At 36.5% G+C, this 20,731-nt stretch overlaps 1 protein-coding gene across 3 annotated transcripts in view; it reads left to right on the forward strand.

The window, feature by feature from the left end:
* TBC1D5 (TBC1 domain family member 5) overlaps positions 1–20,731 on the forward strand; it is a 495,717-nt gene that overhangs the window by 283,888 nt on the left and 191,098 nt on the right. For all 3 annotated transcript variants that reach the window (XM_066350480.1, XM_066350479.1, XM_066350482.1), the window contains 4 exons: positions 5,440–5,542; positions 14,713–14,805; positions 16,276–16,322; positions 16,413–16,482. In XM_066350480.1, the coding sequence (XP_066206577.1) occupies positions 5,440–5,542; positions 14,713–14,805; positions 16,276–16,322; positions 16,413–16,482 (313 nt within the window). The remainder of the gene's footprint in view (positions 1–5,439; positions 5,543–14,712; positions 14,806–16,275; positions 16,323–16,412; positions 16,483–20,731) is intronic.

Raw genomic sequence — 20,731 nt, forward strand, 5'->3', positions numbered from 1 at the left:
CAACTGAGCTACCCAGCCAGGGCCCAGAACCAAGATTCTTATAAAAAAGATAGGAGGGAAAAAATTTATTAAGTAAAAGAGTCAACAAATGGCAATGTGTGCACATTTCTTGAATCTTGATTTGAACAAACTGAAAAATTTTAGTGATACTTGAACATTGATTGGATGCTTAATTATTATATTATTTTCTTTTAGTGGTATGGTTATAATGGTGCTATGTTAATGCCTTTAAAGAGTTCTTATCATTGAAGATACACACTGCAATCTTTATAGGTGTGGTGATATCTCAGATTTGCTTCAAAGTGCAGCATTGATGGATGAGTGCATATAAGACAAGAATTGATTAGTGGAGAAGATGGATGATGGGTATATTGGGGGTTAGTCTATTATTATCTCTTTATAAATGTTTGAATTTTCCATAGACATTTTTTAAAAATTATCATGAAAACTATACATATTGCCTATGAATTTTGGGTTGTTTCAAGATGCAAAATAAAAAAAAACACACAAACTTTTCTTTCTAATGGTATTAGTTCACAGTATGTAAGATTTGTCCAAATACAAGTAGTTCCTTCACATATCTGGAGAGTGAAACTGCTGTGTTTTAAATATTGATGAACTCAGTTAAAGCTGAATTACCACTTCCTTTCCATCGAGTAAAAATCTACACTGTGTCATGAGTCTAAATTTCATCATAGAGTACTTTCTCTTTGCTTGTTATCTCTATCACAATGTACCCTTACCTATTACCATCTTTATTTTCATTTTCTGGCCAAATTCAGAACCTACTTTTCTTGGACTTTTTTTTTCTGATAACAACAAAATTTGTCTTCAGTCACTATTTAGTGAGTACCTTTTACTTTCCTGTCAGATATTTTGGCTTGAATGAATCATTGAGTAATACAGTTTTAACTCTAAATTTTTTCTGTCTATCTTTACTGAAGTTACTACCATTTCTGTTGTTTACATGAAAATGAAGAGTCACACTACTGATTTTTCAAAATCTAAACAATTGTTGAATCCAGCTTCGGTTCGTTCTCTATTTTTTAAGATTGCTTCAAAAGCAGATTTGCCTTTCCAATGGTATTTGGGTTAGACTGATGTTCAAATTACTTTACCTGTCCTGAATCAATACCAGATGCCATGGGGTAAAAAAAAAAAATGCTTAGAAATGTAATAGGTGGCAAGGAGGCTCTTTTGAAACTTAAAACATGTCATCAAAATCATTACTATTCCTAGAAAAGCCACTCACTGTATTTTTCTTCCTTTCATTTCTGATCCCTAAATATGGTTTGTATTCTGTTTGAAGCCTGATAATATAAAATCAAATATTTAGAGTAGGAAATATGTTACTATTCAGATACATCCATCAACTTTATAACCTTGGTTCTTCACGTAACTAACTCTAAACATAGGGAATTTTACCAAAATGCTAATCTTCAATTCACTGTAACTGATGACTGAAGCAGTTGGAAAGTCGGCCGGCCTGCTAACTACCCAGACACGCTGGGGCAGGTAGTGATCTCTCTGTTTCAGTGTCCTCACTTGTTACCTTCTGAGTTTAACTGGATTATCTTCAAAGATTCTTTGACCTTAAAACTTGTCTGAATGTAAGTTCTTTTCTCAACTTCTGCAATAGCATAAACTTTTATTTCTTTTTCAGAACTTTCCTGTATCTTTCTCCCTTACTGATTAGATGCTGGGAATTTAGAGAATGAGTAGTGCTCTCCTCTAAGGCAGTGGTCCCCAACCTTTTTGGGCCACAGACCGGTTTAATCAGAAAATATATATTTTCATGGACTGGCCTTTAGGGTAGGACGGAAAAATGTATCACGTGACCGAGACAAGTGTCAAGAGTGAGTCTTAGACGGGTGTAACAGAGGGAATCTGGTCATTTTTTAAACATAAAACATTGTTCAGACTTAAATATAAATAAAACGGAAATAATGTAAGTTATTTATTCTTTCTCTGCGGACTGGTACCAAATAGCCCGTGGGTCCACGGCCCGGGGGTGGGGGCCACTGCTCTAAGGGACGACACTGACACTGTACATTGTAGAGCAGAGTTGTAGATGGCAGCTGTTGCATAGAGATGCTATGTCTGCCTAACACACGTTTTCACTTGATTGGGTATTTGCTAAAAGTGGGTAATTTAAATTACCTACCTGCAATTGAATTCTTGTAGATCTCTAGTTTTTCATCTTGCAACTGGATAGTATGCATTTAAATGAAACTATGAATTGGTATATAATTTACATTTTTAGTAGTTAGGTATTAAACTCTTACTACATAGTTCATGGATATTTCTTACAAAGTGAATGTTGCAGTCTTTGTACTTTTCCCCATGATTCACTTAGATTGCATGCAACAGCTACACAGCATTTGGTTGTGACTTTGAATAGATAAAGAAAGGACATACAAAATCATTAAGCCATATGATCTGAATTATGGGGTATGAAGTCTACTTAGAAATAGGACTAGATTTAACTCATCATTTGAGGAAGAAGGGAAACAATTTTACCTTTCAGAGGGATTTTTTAGTTTTAACTTAGTGGCTAAGTTTTTCCAAGAAATTACTCAAGTATTTATTTTATTAATTACTTACTTTCAGCCCTGGCCAGTTGGCTCAGCAGTAGAGCGTCGGCCCAGCATGTGTAAATTCCAGATTCCATTCCCAGTCAGGGCACACAGGAGAAGCGCCCATCTGCTTCTCCCCCCCCCACCCCCCTTCTCTCGTACCCTCCCACAGCATGGCTCAATAGGTTTGAGCAAGATTGGTCCCGGGTGCTGAATATGGCTCCATGGCCTGGCCTCAAGAGCTAGAATAGCTTGGTCTCCAAGCAGTGGAGCTGTAGCCCAATCAGGCAGTGCAGCGCCTGGTAGAGGGCTTGCCAGGTGGATCCCAGTCAGGGTGCATGCGGGAGTCTGTCTCTGCCTCTCTGCCTCTTTCTTAATAAAAAATAAATAAAATTATTTTCATCCTGATTATTTTGGGATATTTGACTTTTTAAGGGCTATAGCCTTAGAAATGGCTTATTTTGATTTACTTTAAATGATTTATTCTGTCCCAAATAAATAATTTTAAAAACTTTTGTGGTCTTTTTTTTTTTAAAACCTGGTACGTTTGGCATCTTTCTGGAACTTCCTTGGCTTTTATGATACATTATTCTCTGAATCTACTTTCAGGCTAGTTCATCTCTGCTTTAGGAGCTGCAGTCACTTGTGCCTGAGTAGGGACTGTCCGGAGGGTCACCACATTCAGATCTGTGCAGAGATGTGAAGTGATCTTACTCAGATCTATGGGTCATTTATTATTGGCCCCCAAAAGGGAGGCATCCTTGCTGAGAGAAAGATCAACTCTGTTTCTTGGGACAATTACACACTAATGAGAATTTCAAGCAAAAGTCAAATGAACAGGTAAAGATAAAATAGGTTTTAACTTACTTTACAAGAATTAGGACTTTATAAGAATAAAGAACTTAATTTATAAGAATTTATGAAGAGCTGCTTCATAAACCACTAGCATAGTTCACCCAGGAACCTAGCCTAGACTAGAGAGAGAGTTATAACTCCAGAAGAGGGTCAGAGTGAAACATAAAACAGCTGAGGTCTCCAGAAATAGGAGGCAGTAAACTGTCATAATCTGAAGTAAAGCAGCCATTGGTGCTCACTGGAAGACTCCTGAAGGTATATTTGTGTTTTGGTGGTGCCCCGTGCCTCTGTGCTATAGGGACTCTTCAGTCTCTCAGACTCCCTAAGCCACCTCGTCTCAGCATCTGCCACTTGCACTGGTCTTGGTGCTTTCACATGATCTCATCTTGATCATGAGGTCAATGTTTCTATCCCTACTTAGCAGAGGAGGCACACATTTATTCACAGTTACACAGCAAGCAATTGTGCAACATGAATTTGAACACAGACTTCTTGTCAGGTTTGTGGTTTTTTCCATTTCATTTCATTATAATGTCTTTTTCGCTTTCTTTTAATCTCTCCTCTTTCAGGCTTATTTCCACTTAGAATTACTCAAGTATATACTATTTTCTTTGTTATTTCCCTATTCATACAAAGTAGAGTCAGTCTGTTGCATTTCCTCAATTGTATATTTGGCATTCAAAGCTCTTTCTGGCCCTGCTCCACCTCCCCGCTGTCCTGATTTCCTGTTCCCGACCTGCAATGCATATACTTTTCTTTCTGATGACTAACTAGCAGACTGTGTTGTACTTCTGGAATACTCAGTGCCTTTATTCCTTGTATCTTTTCTTCTGACTTGGTTACCTTTTCCACTGATGTTTCATGTTCCTCCTCTCCTAAAAATCTTTGTTCAAACCTTTTGTGATTGAACCCATATGACTGTTTACCTTTTTTTTTTTTTTTTTTTTTTTTTTTTCTGAAGCTGGAAATGGGGAGAGACAGTCAGACAGACTCCCGCATGCGCCCGACCAGGATATCCACCTGGCACGCCCACCAGGGGCGATGCTCTGCTGCAACCAGAGCCACTCTAGCGCCTGGGGCAGAGGCCAAGGAGCCATCCCCAGCGCCCGGGCCATCTTTGCTCCAATGGAGCCTTGGCTGCGGGAGGGGAAGAGAGAGACAGAGAGGAAAGAGGGGGTGAGGATGGAGAAGCAAATGGGCGCCTCTCCTATGTGCCCTGGCCGGGAATCGAACCCGGGTCCCCCGCACGCCAGGCCGACGCTCTACCGCTGAGCCAACCGGCCAGGGCCTGACTGTTTTCTTTTAAATAATATACCCTCTTCCTTTATAATATATTCATTGTGTATAGCATTGATATGTATTTGCTGTTTGGCCTATTATGATTGTATGTTCTTGTATTATAAACAACTATTTAAGCTTGCTTCAAGTTCATAGTCTGACCTTTTCTGTTTCATATTAACCTCAAAGCACCTGGTAGGATTTTTGATCCAGAGAGCTTTTAAGCAATGCTGACTAACTTGTGCCATTTGAAGTCTATATTTTAATTAGATAAAACTAACAATGAAGATATATATATATAGTAATTTAAGTCCTGATATTTGCATTCAAAAGATAATAATTTTTTCAAAAAGTTGGTAATAACAAGGTCACATTCTAGTCTTAAAACTAAATGGGCTAAAACAAAGCAATCCCCTGCCCTAAATACATAGCTTGTAATTTATTTTTCTTAAAGATTATTGTATTCACTATGTGATAACTTTAAGCATATGGAAAATATTTGAAATATTTAGATGTTGAAGGGTATTACTTCCCTCTGTGGTATACTAATTCCCCTTTTCTCACCTGTTTTTTTTTTTTTAATATATACGCCTCAGCAAGGGCGTAAGGTGTTTGGCAAGTACTAACTGTACTAAAGCCTAAAGCAGCCTATGCCCCTCAGAGATGAGAGTTGGAGGGCAGTTCCTGGAATTGTGCTAGTCAGTTTCAATTCTGTGTTTTCTTTTTCCAGGTTTCCTGAAATGCAGTTTTTCCAACAAGAAAATGTGAGAAAAATCCTTACAGATGTTCTTTTCTGTTATGCTAGAGAAAATGAGCAGTTGCTTTATAAACAGGTAATGAAAATATCGTACAGGTGGCATCCATTGACTCAAAATTTTCTATACAGCTTGACAAATGATAGAGCAATAATGCAGCCTTTATTGTAGCCAGAGTTGTATCATAATAGGAAAGCAATCAGAGAGCTGCTCGGCGGCTGCATGTGAGCAAAGGAAGCTCATCGAGGCACATATGCTTCTTCCTCATTATCAGACATTTCACCAAATTGTCTTCTATAAGGCATTCAATCTTCTCTTTCAACTTTTGGAAGTTTGTTTATAAACAACATCTTTGAAACCAATCTAGTAATAAAACTTTTCAGAGTGATATGTATAAATATTGTTTCTGAGTATAACATTTATAAGTATGTGACATGCTATGTAAAAAATAAAGTATCCTTTGACTCTTTAAAACTTAACAGTAATATAACTCCAGAAAGTTCCTTTAAATGTTTTGAAATATATGTGATATTCTTTGTGATCCTGGTATTTGATTTGTTCCATTACTAAAGCAAAGAAGATTGTTAGATTATTTTTATTGAAATGTAAATTATACTCAATATATAAAGAAGTATCTAGTTATCTTTTGTGTGTGTGTGTGTGTGTGTGTGTGTGTGTGTGTGTGTGTGTGTGTTTGTGAAAGCAGGGAGGCAGACAGACAGACTCCCGCATGCACCTGACCAGGATCCACTTGGTATGCCCATCAGGGGGCGATGCTCTGCCCATCTGGGCCATTGCCTTGTTGCAACCGGAGCCATTCTAGCGCCTGAGGTGGAGACCATGGAGCCATCCTCAGCACTCAGGCCAACTTTGCTTCAGTGCAGCGTTGGCTGCAAGAGAGGAAGAGAGATAGAGAGAAAGGAGAGGGGGAGTGAGGGGTGGAGAAGCAGATGGGTGCCTCTCCTGTGTGCTCTGGCTGGGAACTAAACCTGGGACTTCCACACGCCAGGCCAACGCTCTACCACTGAGCCAGCTGGCCAGGGCAGAAGTATCTAATTTTCTTCTTCTTTCTTCTTCTTTTTTTTTTTTCTTTTACAGAGACAGAGAGAGAGTCAGAGAGAGGGATAGATAGGGACAGACAGACTGGAAGGGAGAGAGATGAGAAGCATCAATTTTTCGTTGTGGCACTTTAGTTGTTCATTGATTGCTTTTTCATATGTGCCTTGACTGTGGGCCTTCAGCAGACCAAGTAACCCCTTGCACAAGCTGGAGACCTTGGGTCCAAGCTGGTGAGCTTTGCTCAAACCAGATGAACCTGCGCTCAAGCTGGCGACCTCGAGGTCTCAAACCTGGGTTCTTCGCATCCCAGTCCAACGCTCTATATACTGCGCCACCGCCTGGTCAGGCAACTCTAGTTTTCTTCTTGAACTTTTGGTGCTCCAGTAAAAATACATGAAGTTGAATATTTTTATGTATTTCTCAAAATGCATATTAAGGGGGAATTCAAACTAAATTAATACATTTTATTACAATCGAAAGTTATGCCATATGTCTAATTGACAACCACCTAATTCCAGTGTAATATAACAGAAAATACCCATAATGGTAAGAGCAACGTATTTACTTTGAAATAAACTTGATCAGTTTAAAGATAATGAACCAAGTCATATTCCAATTGTCCTAAATGATACATTCATTATTATATACATAGGATACCCAAGAGAACTAATTTTATCTTAGTTTTTTGGGTTTGGTTTTTTTGTTTTGTTTTATTTTTGTATTTTTCTAAAGTGAGAAACAGGGAGGCAGAGAAACAGACTCTCGCCCGACCAGGATCCACCCAGCATGGCCACTAGGGGGCGATGCTCGGCCCATCTGGGGCGTTGCTCCATTGCAACTGGAGCCATTCTAGCACCTGGGACAGAGGCCATGGAGCCATCCTCAGCACCTGGGTCAACTTTGCTTCAGTGGAGCGTGGGCTGCAAGAGAGGAAGAGAGATAAAGGAGAGGGGGAGAGGTGGAGAAGCAGATGGGTGCCTCTCCTGTGTGCCCCAGCCAGGAATCGAACCCGAGACTTCCACATGCTGGGCTGATGCTCTACCACTGAGCCAAGCAGCCAGGGCCTCTATCTTATTTTTGATACTAGTTATATGTCTTTGTATTAATTACCTGGTAAGTCCATGAATTACAATTAATTATATAAATTACTGTTTAGAATGAGAAATGGAAAAAATATATCCCATTAATAATGCCAACCAAAACTATAAAATACCTAGAAATAAGTTTAGCAACTTATAGGCACAAAAGCTATATGAAGAAAACTGAAAATGTTATTGAAGCATATAAAGCCAGACTTGAATGAACGGAAAGTGGTAACATGTTTTTAGATGAGAAGACAAAAATATTACTTCTTACCAGATTAATGTATAAATGTATTATCATTATAGTGATAGTTGAAGTGAGAAATGTGATTTTTTTTTTTTTAATTATTGTGTGGGAGTCAGGGAGGCAGAGAAACAGACTCCCTCTAGTGCCCCGACTGGGATCCATCCAGCAAGCCCTCTATGGGGCAATGCTCAGCCCATCTGGAGCTTGCTCCGTTGCTCAGCAACCAGGCTGTTTTAGTGCCTGAGGTGAGGCTATGGAGCCATCCTTAGCGCCTGGGGGCCAACTTGCTTGAGCCATTCTAGCCGTGGCTTTGGGAGGGTAGAAAGAGAAAGAAAGAGAGAGAAAAGGAGGTGAGGAAGGGGTAGAAAAGCAGATGGTTGCTTCTCCTGTGTGCCCTTAACAGGAATCAAGCCTGGGATTTCCACATGCTGGGCCAATGCTCTACCACTGAGCCAACTGACCAGAGCCAGAAATGTAATTTTAAAAAACTGAATGCATTTATTTTAAATGTAATGCCATAAAGCTTTATAGTAATTCTAATGGAGATGATATACCTTAGTTGATTAAGAGCACTGGGTCCGGTGCAGATCCCTTTATTTGGATCTCAGATCCACCATTTACTAGCTACATAGGCAATTTATTTACTTTTATTTTTTTAAGTGAGAGGAGGGGAGATAGACAAAATTCCTCCCACATGTGCCTCAACCGGGATCCTCATGGCAACCCGTCTGGGGCCAATGTTTGAATCAACCGAGCTATCCTTAGTGCCTGAGTCTGATGCTTGAACCAGCTGAGCCACTGGCTGTGAGAGGAGACAAGAGAAAAGGGGAGGGGGAAGAAGAGAGAAGCAGATGATCACTTCTCATGTATACCCTGACCAGGGAGCAAACCCAAGAGTCTGCACATTGGGCCAATGCTATATTATCCACTGAGCCAACCTGCCAGTGCCTTACTTAACTTTTCTAATCCTTAGTTTCCTTATTTGTAAGAATAGAGGAATAATAGTTTGTAGAGTTAAAAACATATAGTTCTCACTAAGGGTTCATGTTAGTAGTTGTGGTTATTATTATAATATAATTATCATTAACTATGTTGGGAGTTGCTACAGAATTTAGGAGGAAAAAAGAATGGCAAAGGGAAATACGAAAACTTCTATAAATGTGTTGTGATCAAACCAATGTGACAGTAGTATGAGAAAGACAAGTAGATCAGTGGAAAATAAGAACAGATTCATTTATGTATGAGGTTTTAGTGTGATAAGATAGGACATTTTTATTGACTTGCACTATTTGGTATTCCATTTAGAAAAGAAGATTAAATGATACCTTTATTGGGGAATAAATTCCTGATAGAGTATAGAGTAAAGATATAAATTTAAAAACAGAATTACATAAATATACAAGAAAACATTTAGGAGAATTTTTTATAATCTCAGGATAAGAAAGACCTTTCCAAGCAAGATATCTGGAAGTCATATGCAAAGTCCCTACACCAGAAACAAAGAAACCAAAAAAAAAAGAGACTGGGAGAAATTAAATCTCTATCAGTATTAGGGTTTTTGCAAAGCAAATAACAGAAAATCCCTTTCAAAATGACTTAAACTCTGTCTGGGGCACAATTGTTCTGCAGCGTTAGGTAGTTCTGTAGCTCAGACTCTTCAGTGATTCAGGTTTCTGTTTCCCTGTTCTCCTCTCCTCACTGTGTTGGCTATTATCAATAGTATCTCCTCATGGTCTCCTCTCCTCTCTCAAATACTTGAAAATACTTCACAGTTAAAGATTTGATAGCAAACAAAGTCAAAACTTAATTATCTCAGGTTACACATTTGTTTCCCCTTTTTCTTTAGAGAAAAAAAATAAATTAAGGAAGTTTTAAAATAATGGAAACAGGTTACACTGACAAAGAACAAAAACATAACTACACACACCATCATTTGTGATGTATGTGGCCCACTGCATTTTTAAGGAAGACTAAAGAGGAATGTGGAAGATCACATTCTTGATAATTTAGACAATGTCTATCAATGATTGAATAAGAAAGTATGAACTTACTCATGGGTATCAGTTAATAAGATTTAATTACTCCCTGTACATGTTTAAAATCCTATAGATTCTTGACACAGAAATAATACCTTGCTTTAGGAGAACTGAATATTTAGCCAGATCAAATTTAAGAAAAAACCTTGAGTTTCATCCCAAGCTGTTAAAGCTATTATTTTGAACTAGGTGACACCCCGTTTAACATCGACCATATTGTTAATAGTTATGGGATTTTATTGAATTAATGAGACTGTTATCATGTAGTAGAATGTCTTGCTGAGTTAATTGAAACTGCAGAGATTATATAAATGGTATTAATGAACTTTGACTGCCTGATGCCTCAGTTTTAATAAAGACTGCTTGGTGGGCTAAATGAACACAGGCAGATAAAAGAACAGGTTCAATTTTGTGAGCCTACAGGCTGTTGATGAAAACTTCGTTACCTTTATTTTCAAATGGCATGAGTTTGGAGTGCAGTGACTACTAACGATCCAACAGGGATAAAGGCTTTCAGCAAGCAGAAATGCTGACAGTGTAGATGGAAACAAAATACACATTTTGGGAACCTAGACATATACTGAAAATAGATTATTTTTTATTATGCTTTGTCAAATTTGTAGCATATTGAATTTATGATCATTCTGTCTAGATAGTTCTTTTTTGCATTAAAGATGTCTGTGTACTTGCCACTTGTAATTATTTTGCAAGTTTTACTAGTCTAGAGTTGAGGGAACAACCAACAATCTCTTCCAAGTCTAAGAAAATATCCCCAGTTTAGTTGAAATACAACACTCAGTTTGTAAAAGGTTATCTTAAATGGTATTTAAGGAACTCTTAATTTCAGTTATATAAAGAGTATCCTATTTATTGATATGGAATATTGAATTATGATTTACTGTTATTTTCCACTTTTTATATGTAGTTCAGCTTTTACCAATGTGTTGCTGTGTTAAGTGGTAAATGTTTCATTTATGCAGTCACTGTGCACTGAGCACCTTTTATGAGCTGAGCCTGTGATGGGAGCTGGGTTTGTGTGTGTGTCTGTGCGCGCATACATATTACTTATCACAGTTTATAATTGTACAGACACTTTCGTGTCATTTTATTATTGTGTGCCTTGTTCTCTAGACCGCAGACTTCATACTATTTAGGAGCTAGCCCACTTCATTCACTTTTGTGTTCTAAGCTCATCTTAGGTAGTTAATAATTTTTTAAATAAATAAAGATGAACAATGCTTGAACAAATAGAGAATATAGAGACAGTAGTGTCACAGAAACTAGAGAGAAGAGAACATTTAAAGAAGGTGGGAAGATGCATTTAAACAAGAAATCTTTCTTATTTAATTAGCCATAATTAGTTAGAGAATACACTTAGGAGAAAAGACTCATTTAGAATCACCACCACCACCACCAACAGCGATAAAAAGCTAGTAACCCAATACAAACTTTGCAGTTCTACAAATTTTTGGATTGGAAAATCTGGTATTCTAAATTTATCTATTTTCTTCAAGTTAATTTTAATGCAATGCCAATAAAAATTGCAGTATTTTGTTTAGCACTTTATGTACTGAAGTTCCCTTGGATGAAAACTTAAGTTAGAATAGGCAAGATAATTTTGAGAAAAAGGATAGAGAATATAGAGGAATATTCCTCACCTGTGGTGGCGCAGTGGATAAAGCATCAACCTGAAACACTGAGGTTGCTGGTTCAAAACCCTGAGCTTGCCTGGTCAAGGCACATCTGGAAGTTGATGTTCCCTGTTCCTTCTCTTTTTCTGTGTGTCTCTCTCTCGCTTTCTCTTCTCTCTAAAATGAATAGTCTTTTTTTAAAAAAATGAAAAAAAGAGAATATAGAGGAATAAAATTCTTATAGCTCATCATTAAAATAGCAAGGCTGTTTTTTGGGTTTTTTTTTTTTTTTTTTTGTATTTTTCTGAAGCTGGAAACGGGGAGAGACAGTCAGCCAGACTCCCGCATGCGCCCAACCAGGATCCACCTGGCACGCCCACCAGGGGCAATGCTCTGCCCACCAGGGGGCGATGCTCTGCCCCTCCGGGGCGTCGCTCCGCCACGACCAGAGCCATTCTAGCGCCTGGGGCAGAGGCCAAGGAGCCATCCCCAGCGCCCGGGCCATCTTTGCTCCAATGGAGCCTTGGCTGCGGGAGGGGAAGAGAGAGACAGAGAGGAAGGAGGGGGGGGGTGGAGAAGCAGATGGGTGCTTCTCCTATGTGCCCTGGCCGGGAATCGAACCCAGGTCCCCGCTGAGCCAACCGGCCAGGGCCTTCAAGCACATTTTTTTATTGGCTCCCAGGACCCTAATAAATAGCCTGAGAAGAAAAATGGAAAAGACTCACCATCTCCTCTGAGATAGCCTTTATTTTGTGTGCGTGTGTGTGTGTGTGTGTACATAAGTTCTTACTAAGAATATTCAAACCAATGGAATGGAAAGCCAAGAAAAACTGAGAGCTAAATATTCAGTGTACGGTAATGATTCCAGAACTCTTGGGAGAAGTTGAGTTATTCATCAAATGGTGATCATTCAATAAATTAGTTAAACTCTATTGGAAAGAAAAAAAATCATATTTATTATTTTGGGCAAAAATAAATATTATATAGATAAATAAGTAACTGTAATAAAAAAGAAATTTATATATTTACCTAACAACCATTTGTGAAAAACAAGATTATGTAGGTTGCAAGTGTGCAGTTCTGTGATCCATCATGTGTATATCACATTCTATGTGCATCAACTGTGTCTGCACTCAAAGTCAAGTCTTCTTCCCTCACCATATATTTATCACCTTTTACCTTTACCACCCCAACCCTCCGTCCCTCAGGAAATAAGCCAGACAGAAAAAGTCAAGAACCGTATGACTTGCACTCATTCTGAGGGATATAAAACTGAAAGCAACAAATGAACAAATAGGAAAAACAAAAACTAACAGACACACACAAGATTAAAAAAAAACCTACAAATATAAGTGTGAGTTTGTGAGATGGTGATTTTTATGCTTGAAAGTGAGGTGATTCTTTGAAGGGTAGCTTACTGTATATATCAGAGACTGTAACAATGTCTTCAATTGTTTATACAGAAATTCTGCTTCTAGGTACTTTGTCCTAAAGAAACCATTTATAAATAGGCATAAAATAAAATAAAATTGCCACAGGATATCTATCAGGTTTTAATTTCTCCTTTCTTTCTTTTGGTTTTTGATCCTTCTTTTTTTCCTCCTTTCTCCCCTCCCTCCTTCTTTTCCCTTCCCTCTTTTCTCTCACTTTCCTGTCTTCCCCCCTTCTTCTTCTTTCTTTTTTATTTTTTTCTTATATGTAGTTTTCTACAAGTAGCTATTACTTTGATAATTAAAATTATGGAATTTAGGTTTTGGAATAACTTGAAATATTTTCCAGAAGAATAAAGCCCTCATGATGATTTTAAAGCATAATTAGCACATTTCCATTCTTTCTGGGTCTCTACCACGTTCTTCTAAAGGATAGTCTTCTCAAGATTTGTTTAGTAAGGACATTGTTACCTAAAAGGATTGATGTATGCTAATTTGTCCTAAATCACAAATAAGTTGTCAATGGAGCATAAATTATTATGTAAAAGTGTCAAGTTCTTCTAATTCAAGTCTAGGGATAATTTACAATTATCTATGATAGAGTTTACTTTCATATTATTTAGTGGGTAACAACTAGGTTCCTAAGAAAAGCACAGTTCTACTAGACTGTGCAGAAGGCTGTGTTACTATCCTTCTCTCACAGATAGTCACCTGTAATTTCACCAGCAAAAACTTTTTTCTCTCTGCTTGCATATTTTATTTTTTAATTTCCTATAAAGGCAGTATTTTGTCTTATATTTTAATAAAAAAATCATTCATAGTTATTGAGCAAAAGGAAAATGGTGGTAGTGTACTCACTTTTGGAGGCAGAAGAAAGTGTGCAATCTATCTTTAACTTATCTAATCTATGTTTGGTTGCTTAAAAGGAAAAAAAATCTCAAATAACGAGGCAGGACAATAATGTATAATACCTTATTTCCCCACAATTATGAATAAAAAATGGATTTTTATAATACCCTTTTAAAGACAACTTAGTAGTTAATACATCTTTTTGTTTCTATTCATATAATTTATATGATTCATATGAATTTATGTCATTTATAGGTGAACACCAATATAAGAAAAAAGGATATTGATGAAATCACTAAATAAATTGAAAAGTAACCTTTATAGTTGAAATTAGGCAGAAAAAAATTTATGCAGTCTTTAGATTTAACAAGTTGAAAATCATAATTTAAATACTTTGTTTTCCATTATACCTGCTAAAGGTTGTTTCTTTTATTGCCAACATTTCCAGCTAGCTGACTTCAGCTCTTCCTGAATCTACAGACATCCTAATTTTGAGCCATTATATAATGAAAACATTGGATGTAATTTCCTTAGGTCTACAGTTCTTAGTTGCCCTTCTTGCTGCAGATATTTACACTGTAGCTCATGATTATAATTTGCATAAATTAAATTCATATTTATGAGTACAGATCTTGAAGCAACTGACAGGTGCAAGGTTGTCTACCATGCCAATTTATTGTTTGTTGTGTCATTTAAAAGAGAACTGCTCTCCATGTTTTAAAGCAGAATACGTGCTGTGGTTGAATTGGAACCAAAATCTCAAAGTAAATAAAATCTCATCTCATAGCTTTTCATTTTTATGCTTTTCTATATAATTATGGAAGTGTTGGCGGCAGGGACCATTGAAGAAGCGTTTAACTGGGCTTATTCTGTTCACTAGTGGACTCTACATATCCGCCCCTTTTATTTCTCAGGGCATGCATGAGCTGTTAGCACCTATAGTCTTTATCCTCCACTGTGACCACCAAGCTTTTCTTCATGCCAGTGAGTCTGCAGAACCAAGGCAAGTTTTTCTATAAGCTCCTTCTGTTTTTCTTAAGCCCTGCTGTAATCTTTTTTTGTCTTAAAAGTTTTTAAATTGAAGATACTTTTGTAAATTGTCAACATTTGGTTGTTTTTCATGTGGCTGATTATTAATCCTCCTTCATTGTCGTAATCCTAGTTCAACTATGGGCAGGTCTGGAAACATAAAAATCTTTGAAAATTTTAAATCTATACTAAAGAAAGACAAAATTAATGGATCAAGAAGAAATTTTTGTTGTAATGGCGATGTGCTAAAGATTGATAGTGTCCATATATACTGTCTTCTAATGACTCATTCTTTTATTAAAAGCTGTGTGGGAACCTTATCTGTGAGATGCATTCTCCAGGTGTGACTTGGTTCAGTACATAAGAGAACAGGACCACAAAGAACTCCAGTCTATCACTAAACAAAATGACTTCTTATGTTCTTGACATACATTAATTTATTCTCTCCAGCAAATAATTTTGGTAATTGAATTTAACTTAAGCTAACTGTTAGAATTTATTTTCTAACCTAAAATACTCTAACTGATGAGACAGAGAGGCAGTCGGGAAGCATCTTGGGAATAGAGAGCTGTAGGATTACAGAGCTTTGTCGGGAGTATTCCACAGGCTAGCCCATCTGTATGCAGAAAAGAGAAAATAAACACATAATATCTTTATTAATCAGTTGTAGCCATCCATTTTGCTGAACATATATTAGGGTCTTTGGTAAATTAACTTTTGTTTGTGATATTATACATTAGTATCTTCTAGTTCCTTTTGAGTTTTTTAAATCATATTGAGTTTCCCAGATCTGACTATAGTAACCATATCTTAATTGCTTTTGTTTAGTTATTCTAAGGAATAATATGGATGGAGTTAGTATTGGGATCCTGTTTTCATGTCAGTTTTACCTTTTTGAAAACATGTATGTGGAATAGACGTTACAAGGAAGTTTAGATGATTGAAAGTAGCTTTTAAATGAGTTGAACATGCTGCTTTAGCTGTTCCAATCCACTAAAATGTAAAAGAAGCACTAAAATAGATTTGAAAGAGGTGCTGTTACTGATTAATTGATGTTAAAATATATTAAAAATAGAAGCCATTAAAAGGAAATAAATTAATGGTTTGATATGGTATATTTGACCAGTAGCTATATATTGTTTTGCTTTGTTTTGGACAAGAAACAATAGATTTTGCAGTAATCAATTTATTCTAGATCAGGCAGATTCATAGAATATGTTGTCATATTTGTATTTGTTATTTGGAATAATTAAATAGTTACCTCATTGTGGTATAGACAAGGCAGCTAATTTGTTTTTTATATTTATGGAAAGAGTAAATAAAAAAGGATGTTTTTTATTTTCTCATTATATGAAAGTTGGCTTATAAGTATAGAATAAGATAACCTCTGCATCTCCTTCCATTCAAAATTACACAATTTGATTGCATGTATTGCTTTTTTAAGTGAGGAAATGAAAACTCTTTTGAACCCTGAGTATCTGGAACATGATGCCTAGTAAGTACAAACACTTTCTGTTGTTTTTATTTTTCTATACCATATCTATTTTAATAAAGGTTTAACAGCAGTTATTTTTCTAAATTTTAGTGCAATGTTCTCACAACTTATGGAAACCGCTGAACCTTGGTTTTCTACTTTTGAGCATGACGGTCAGAAGGTAAGCCATATAGTTCAGCTGTTTTCAATGTTTAAAGGAACAAATAATTTCATTAAGTAACAACATAGACTCAGAGAATAGAAGCCATTATTATTACTATAAAAAATGTAACAATCCCTGTGGAATAAGATTGAGCTTGATGTAACCCACATCTATGATAGTATTGGCAGATGTATATACAAGGATAATATAAAAAATTTTGTATAAATATATGGAAAATTCTTTTATACATGTGTATATTTCCATGCACTATAACTTCTTAAAAATTATTATAAATTTTTTAAAAATGCAGTTATCTCCTTGATCTGTTGCTGTCCTAGTGAGTTAATAGATACATTAACTGACATGCATAAACTTTGTAACAAGTATGTTTTTCTTTGACTAGTGCATCACTATTGAATTTACACATTGAGCATCAAAACCATTTTTTTACTCTCTTATGCTTATTTTTAATTATAATTTTTTTGTGATTAACATGCCATAACATTCATCTTTTTAAAGTGTACCCTTCAGTGGATTTTAGCATATTCATAGGTTGTACAAATATCCTCACATCCAATTCCCAAACATTTTCCTCACCCCAAAAGGAAATCCCACACCCAATAGCAGTCACTTTCTACTTTCTTCTCCCCAGAGCTTCTGCTATTATTAATCTTGTATTTCCACTTGCCTGTTCTGGACATTTCATACAATATATATGGAATTATGCAATATGCGGCCTTGTGACTGACTCGTTTCATTTAGCATGTTTCTAGTGGTCATTCAAGTTGTAGCATACATTATTACTTTGATCCTTTTCATGGCTGAATAATATTTCATTGTGTGGATATACCACATTTTGTTTACCCATAAATCAATTGATGGGCATTTGGGTTCATTTTACTTTTTTGCTCACTATAAACAGTATGAACAAACTTTTGTGTGAACATATGTTTTTAGTTATTTTGGCCTATCTAGGAGTGAAATTTCTGAATTATCTCTTACTTTAAATAAACATATATACTAAGAGATCACTATGGTATTTTCATTTTAATTACACAATATTAGAAAAATTGTAGATTATTCTGGCAAGCAATGTCAAGAGTTTGGGGCATATTACTTTCTATATGATTAATTTATTTTATATTGTTGTAATTGATTGCATTCTGGCTAGAAACCATGTATTACTCAGTCACTTTATTCCATTTCTTAGAAAAGGAAATGGATAACTAATGCTTTTCATGCCTTTTGTCGAGGTCAGGGCAAACTACTGCCTGCAAGCCAATTTAGCCTGCCATCTGTTTTTGTATAGCTTGTGACTTAAAATGGCTTTTACATTATTAAATGGTTGAAAAAATATGAAAAGAAGAACATTTTGTGACATATGACAATAATATGGAATTCAATTTCCATGCCCATAAAAGAAGTTTAACTGGGATACAGCCATGCCTGTTTGTGTACTCACTGTCTGTGACTGCTTCCTCGTTACCACAGTCAAGTCCAATAGTTGCAACACAGACAGGGTGGCCTGTGCAGTCTGAAACATTTACTGTCTGCCTCTTTACAGAGGAAGTTTGCCAACCCTAGCCTAGGTGATAAAGTCTTCCTTCAGCAGTAGACAAACATGCTACCTCTGTGAAATATGTGATGAAAATACATGTGCTTTGGAACTTTCTTTATATTTTTTTGGCAAGTGATTTGATGAACTCATAGACTCAAGTGAACATCAAAATTTTAAGCAGAGAGTATTTGAATACATTTAAAATAGGCATCATGATTATTTTATGTAGTGGTCATTTTGTATCTTATAATTGATCCAATGTATCTGAGAAAATGAGTGATAAATTATAAAAAATTATAATTAAAAATAAGGATAAGAGAGTAAAAAAATGGTTTTTTTAACATATATATATATATATTTTAAGACTTCATTTATTTTAGAGAGGAAATAGAGATAGATAAAGAGAGAGAGAGGAGGAGAGGAAGAGCAGGATCAACTCCCATATGTGCCTTGACCAGACAAGCCCAGGGTTTCGAACCGGCGACCTCAGTGTTCCAGGTCAACACTTTATCTACTGCACCACCACAGGTCAGGCCTCTCTCACCTTTTTAAAAAGAAGTTTGAAGTCTGAGAAATTAATGTACCACTTCTTTATTTAATTATTTTAGTTTCCTTAAACATTCAGTTATAACACATGCTGCCTATTTCAGCAGACATACTATTCACAAGACTTTCTTGATGAAGAAAGCAGTACATTGGTTTCCATAACTGCATTAAGTCATTATCTTGTTGCGTAACTGTAACAGTGTGTAGACTAGTTCTGCTCTGCAGAACACATTTACTGCTTAATAAATGGTTAAAAAAATTTTCTAGTTTTGGTAGTTGTAGCTGTCCAATTTGATCATATGTGTTAAATGCAAATAGCATACTTTATTGTGATAAGAATTCCTGATGATAGGAAGTATTTTACAATAATTTTAACTTCCCTTTTGATTTACTGTTCAGCCCTTAAGTGATCAAGAGTTTCTTAAATGTAAGAAATTTTGTTATAACTGTTCTAAGCACAGGGGAAATCTTTTCAAACTATAGTTTGTATAAGCCTTATACTTACACACGAGTCTATATTAAGCATTGGAAAATGGACTACATATGCTATTGATTTAATGAGGACGCATTCTGTTCAAACTAGAAATTGATTATATGATTTCATTAAGTTAAACAGTTTTAAACAGGTTAACTTAGGATCACTTCTCTCCAAAGCCAGTGAAGTATGTGTATTGGAAACCCTTAGAAAAAGACTAGGTACAGTGCCCTCTTTCCTATGTGGTGGTTGGAATCCTGTCCGTCTGAGCTCAGGGCCTCTGCTCCAGACTGGATGATAAACAGCTGCGCAGGGCTCTCCAGTACCGGAAAAACCACATGACCAAAACACATAAAATGATAAATTGCCTGTTTTTAAAGGAAACCTGGCTTTAGAATAAATGCTATCTTTTGAATGCAAATAGTATCTTACAAGTAACACGAATTCCAAAAGAAAGTTATTTCAATTTAATATCAGCAGGAAAAAAATTTTAGCAAGAATTAAAAAATTTTAATTAAATATTTGTCATTAAAAATGTTAATGAATTAAAATCTTATTTTAATTTGAAGATAATATTAGATATTTTAAAAATAAGAAAAAAGGTGTCTTGGATATATCATTTTTATAATAAATGACCACACTATAGAGATTTTCTTCTTTCTTGTTTATACACACTGAATTATAAATACAAACTGAATTATAAAAATTAATGTGGATTTACATCTTTCAGACCCAAAGACACGAGGGCAGACATGTAGGGAACACAAAGGACTGCTTTTCTTTTTGAGACTTGAAGTGACTCTGGGAAGACAGATGGAGCCCCTTCCAGGCAATGTCTCCTGACACTAACGTGCTCCTCCCCCCCCCCCCCCAAGCTTGATTAGTCACTGCTCTTCTGTGGCCTTCTAAGTTATTTTCTCTGTGGTCTTCCCCTCCAGGCTGTGAGGGCAAGAGCTTTACCTTACTTCTGTGCCTCTGAATCTGGTCCAGTGATGAAAAGATGATGTTACTCTTAGAGGTCTCACAGTCTAGGAGCCGAAGAAGTAGCCATAGAGAAGACAGAAGCAGAACCTGGCCCTTAGAGGTCTCACAGTCTAGGAGCCGAAGAAGTAGTCATAGAGAAGACAGAAGCAGAACCTGGCCCTGGAGCCGCATCTTTAAATACACGTGGGAGCTCTTCAGTGGAAACCCCGGGGAAGGGGATGTTTCAGATGAAAGAACGGCATCCTCGGGGGGCTCCGGAAGTGAGAGTTGAGGCTCACTAATGAATGAAAGAAAGGCCTTATACACCAGGCTAAAGCATTTGGGATTTTTTTCCTGAGTGAAAATGATGAGGAGCTATTAAAATGTGTAAGGAATGCAGTTTGGCATAATCTAATATCTACTTCAGATAGATTACCAGGCATTTGGAAGGTAGATTTAAAGCAGATTAAATTAGGGGCAGCAAGACCAGTCAGAAGGAAATAAATAATTAGGGCCCTAAATCTAGTTGTTACAGTAGAGCTGTAGAAGAGAAAGTTAAGAACCCCCTGAGTGGTTCTGAGGAGCTAAAATTGACAGAGTAGGTGTTCTTAGTGGAGAATGGATTGAAATACACACGGGGAAAGGATGAGCATGTTTCTGAGCAGAAGATGATAAACTTAGTTATGGGCCTGCTGACTTAGGCACCCTTTTGGAAATCTAAGATT

This window comes from Saccopteryx leptura, chromosome 10 (assembly GCF_036850995.1).
Source record: "Saccopteryx leptura isolate mSacLep1 chromosome 10, mSacLep1_pri_phased_curated, whole genome shotgun sequence".
Lineage (NCBI taxonomy): Eukaryota > Metazoa > Chordata > Mammalia > Chiroptera > Emballonuridae > Saccopteryx > Saccopteryx leptura.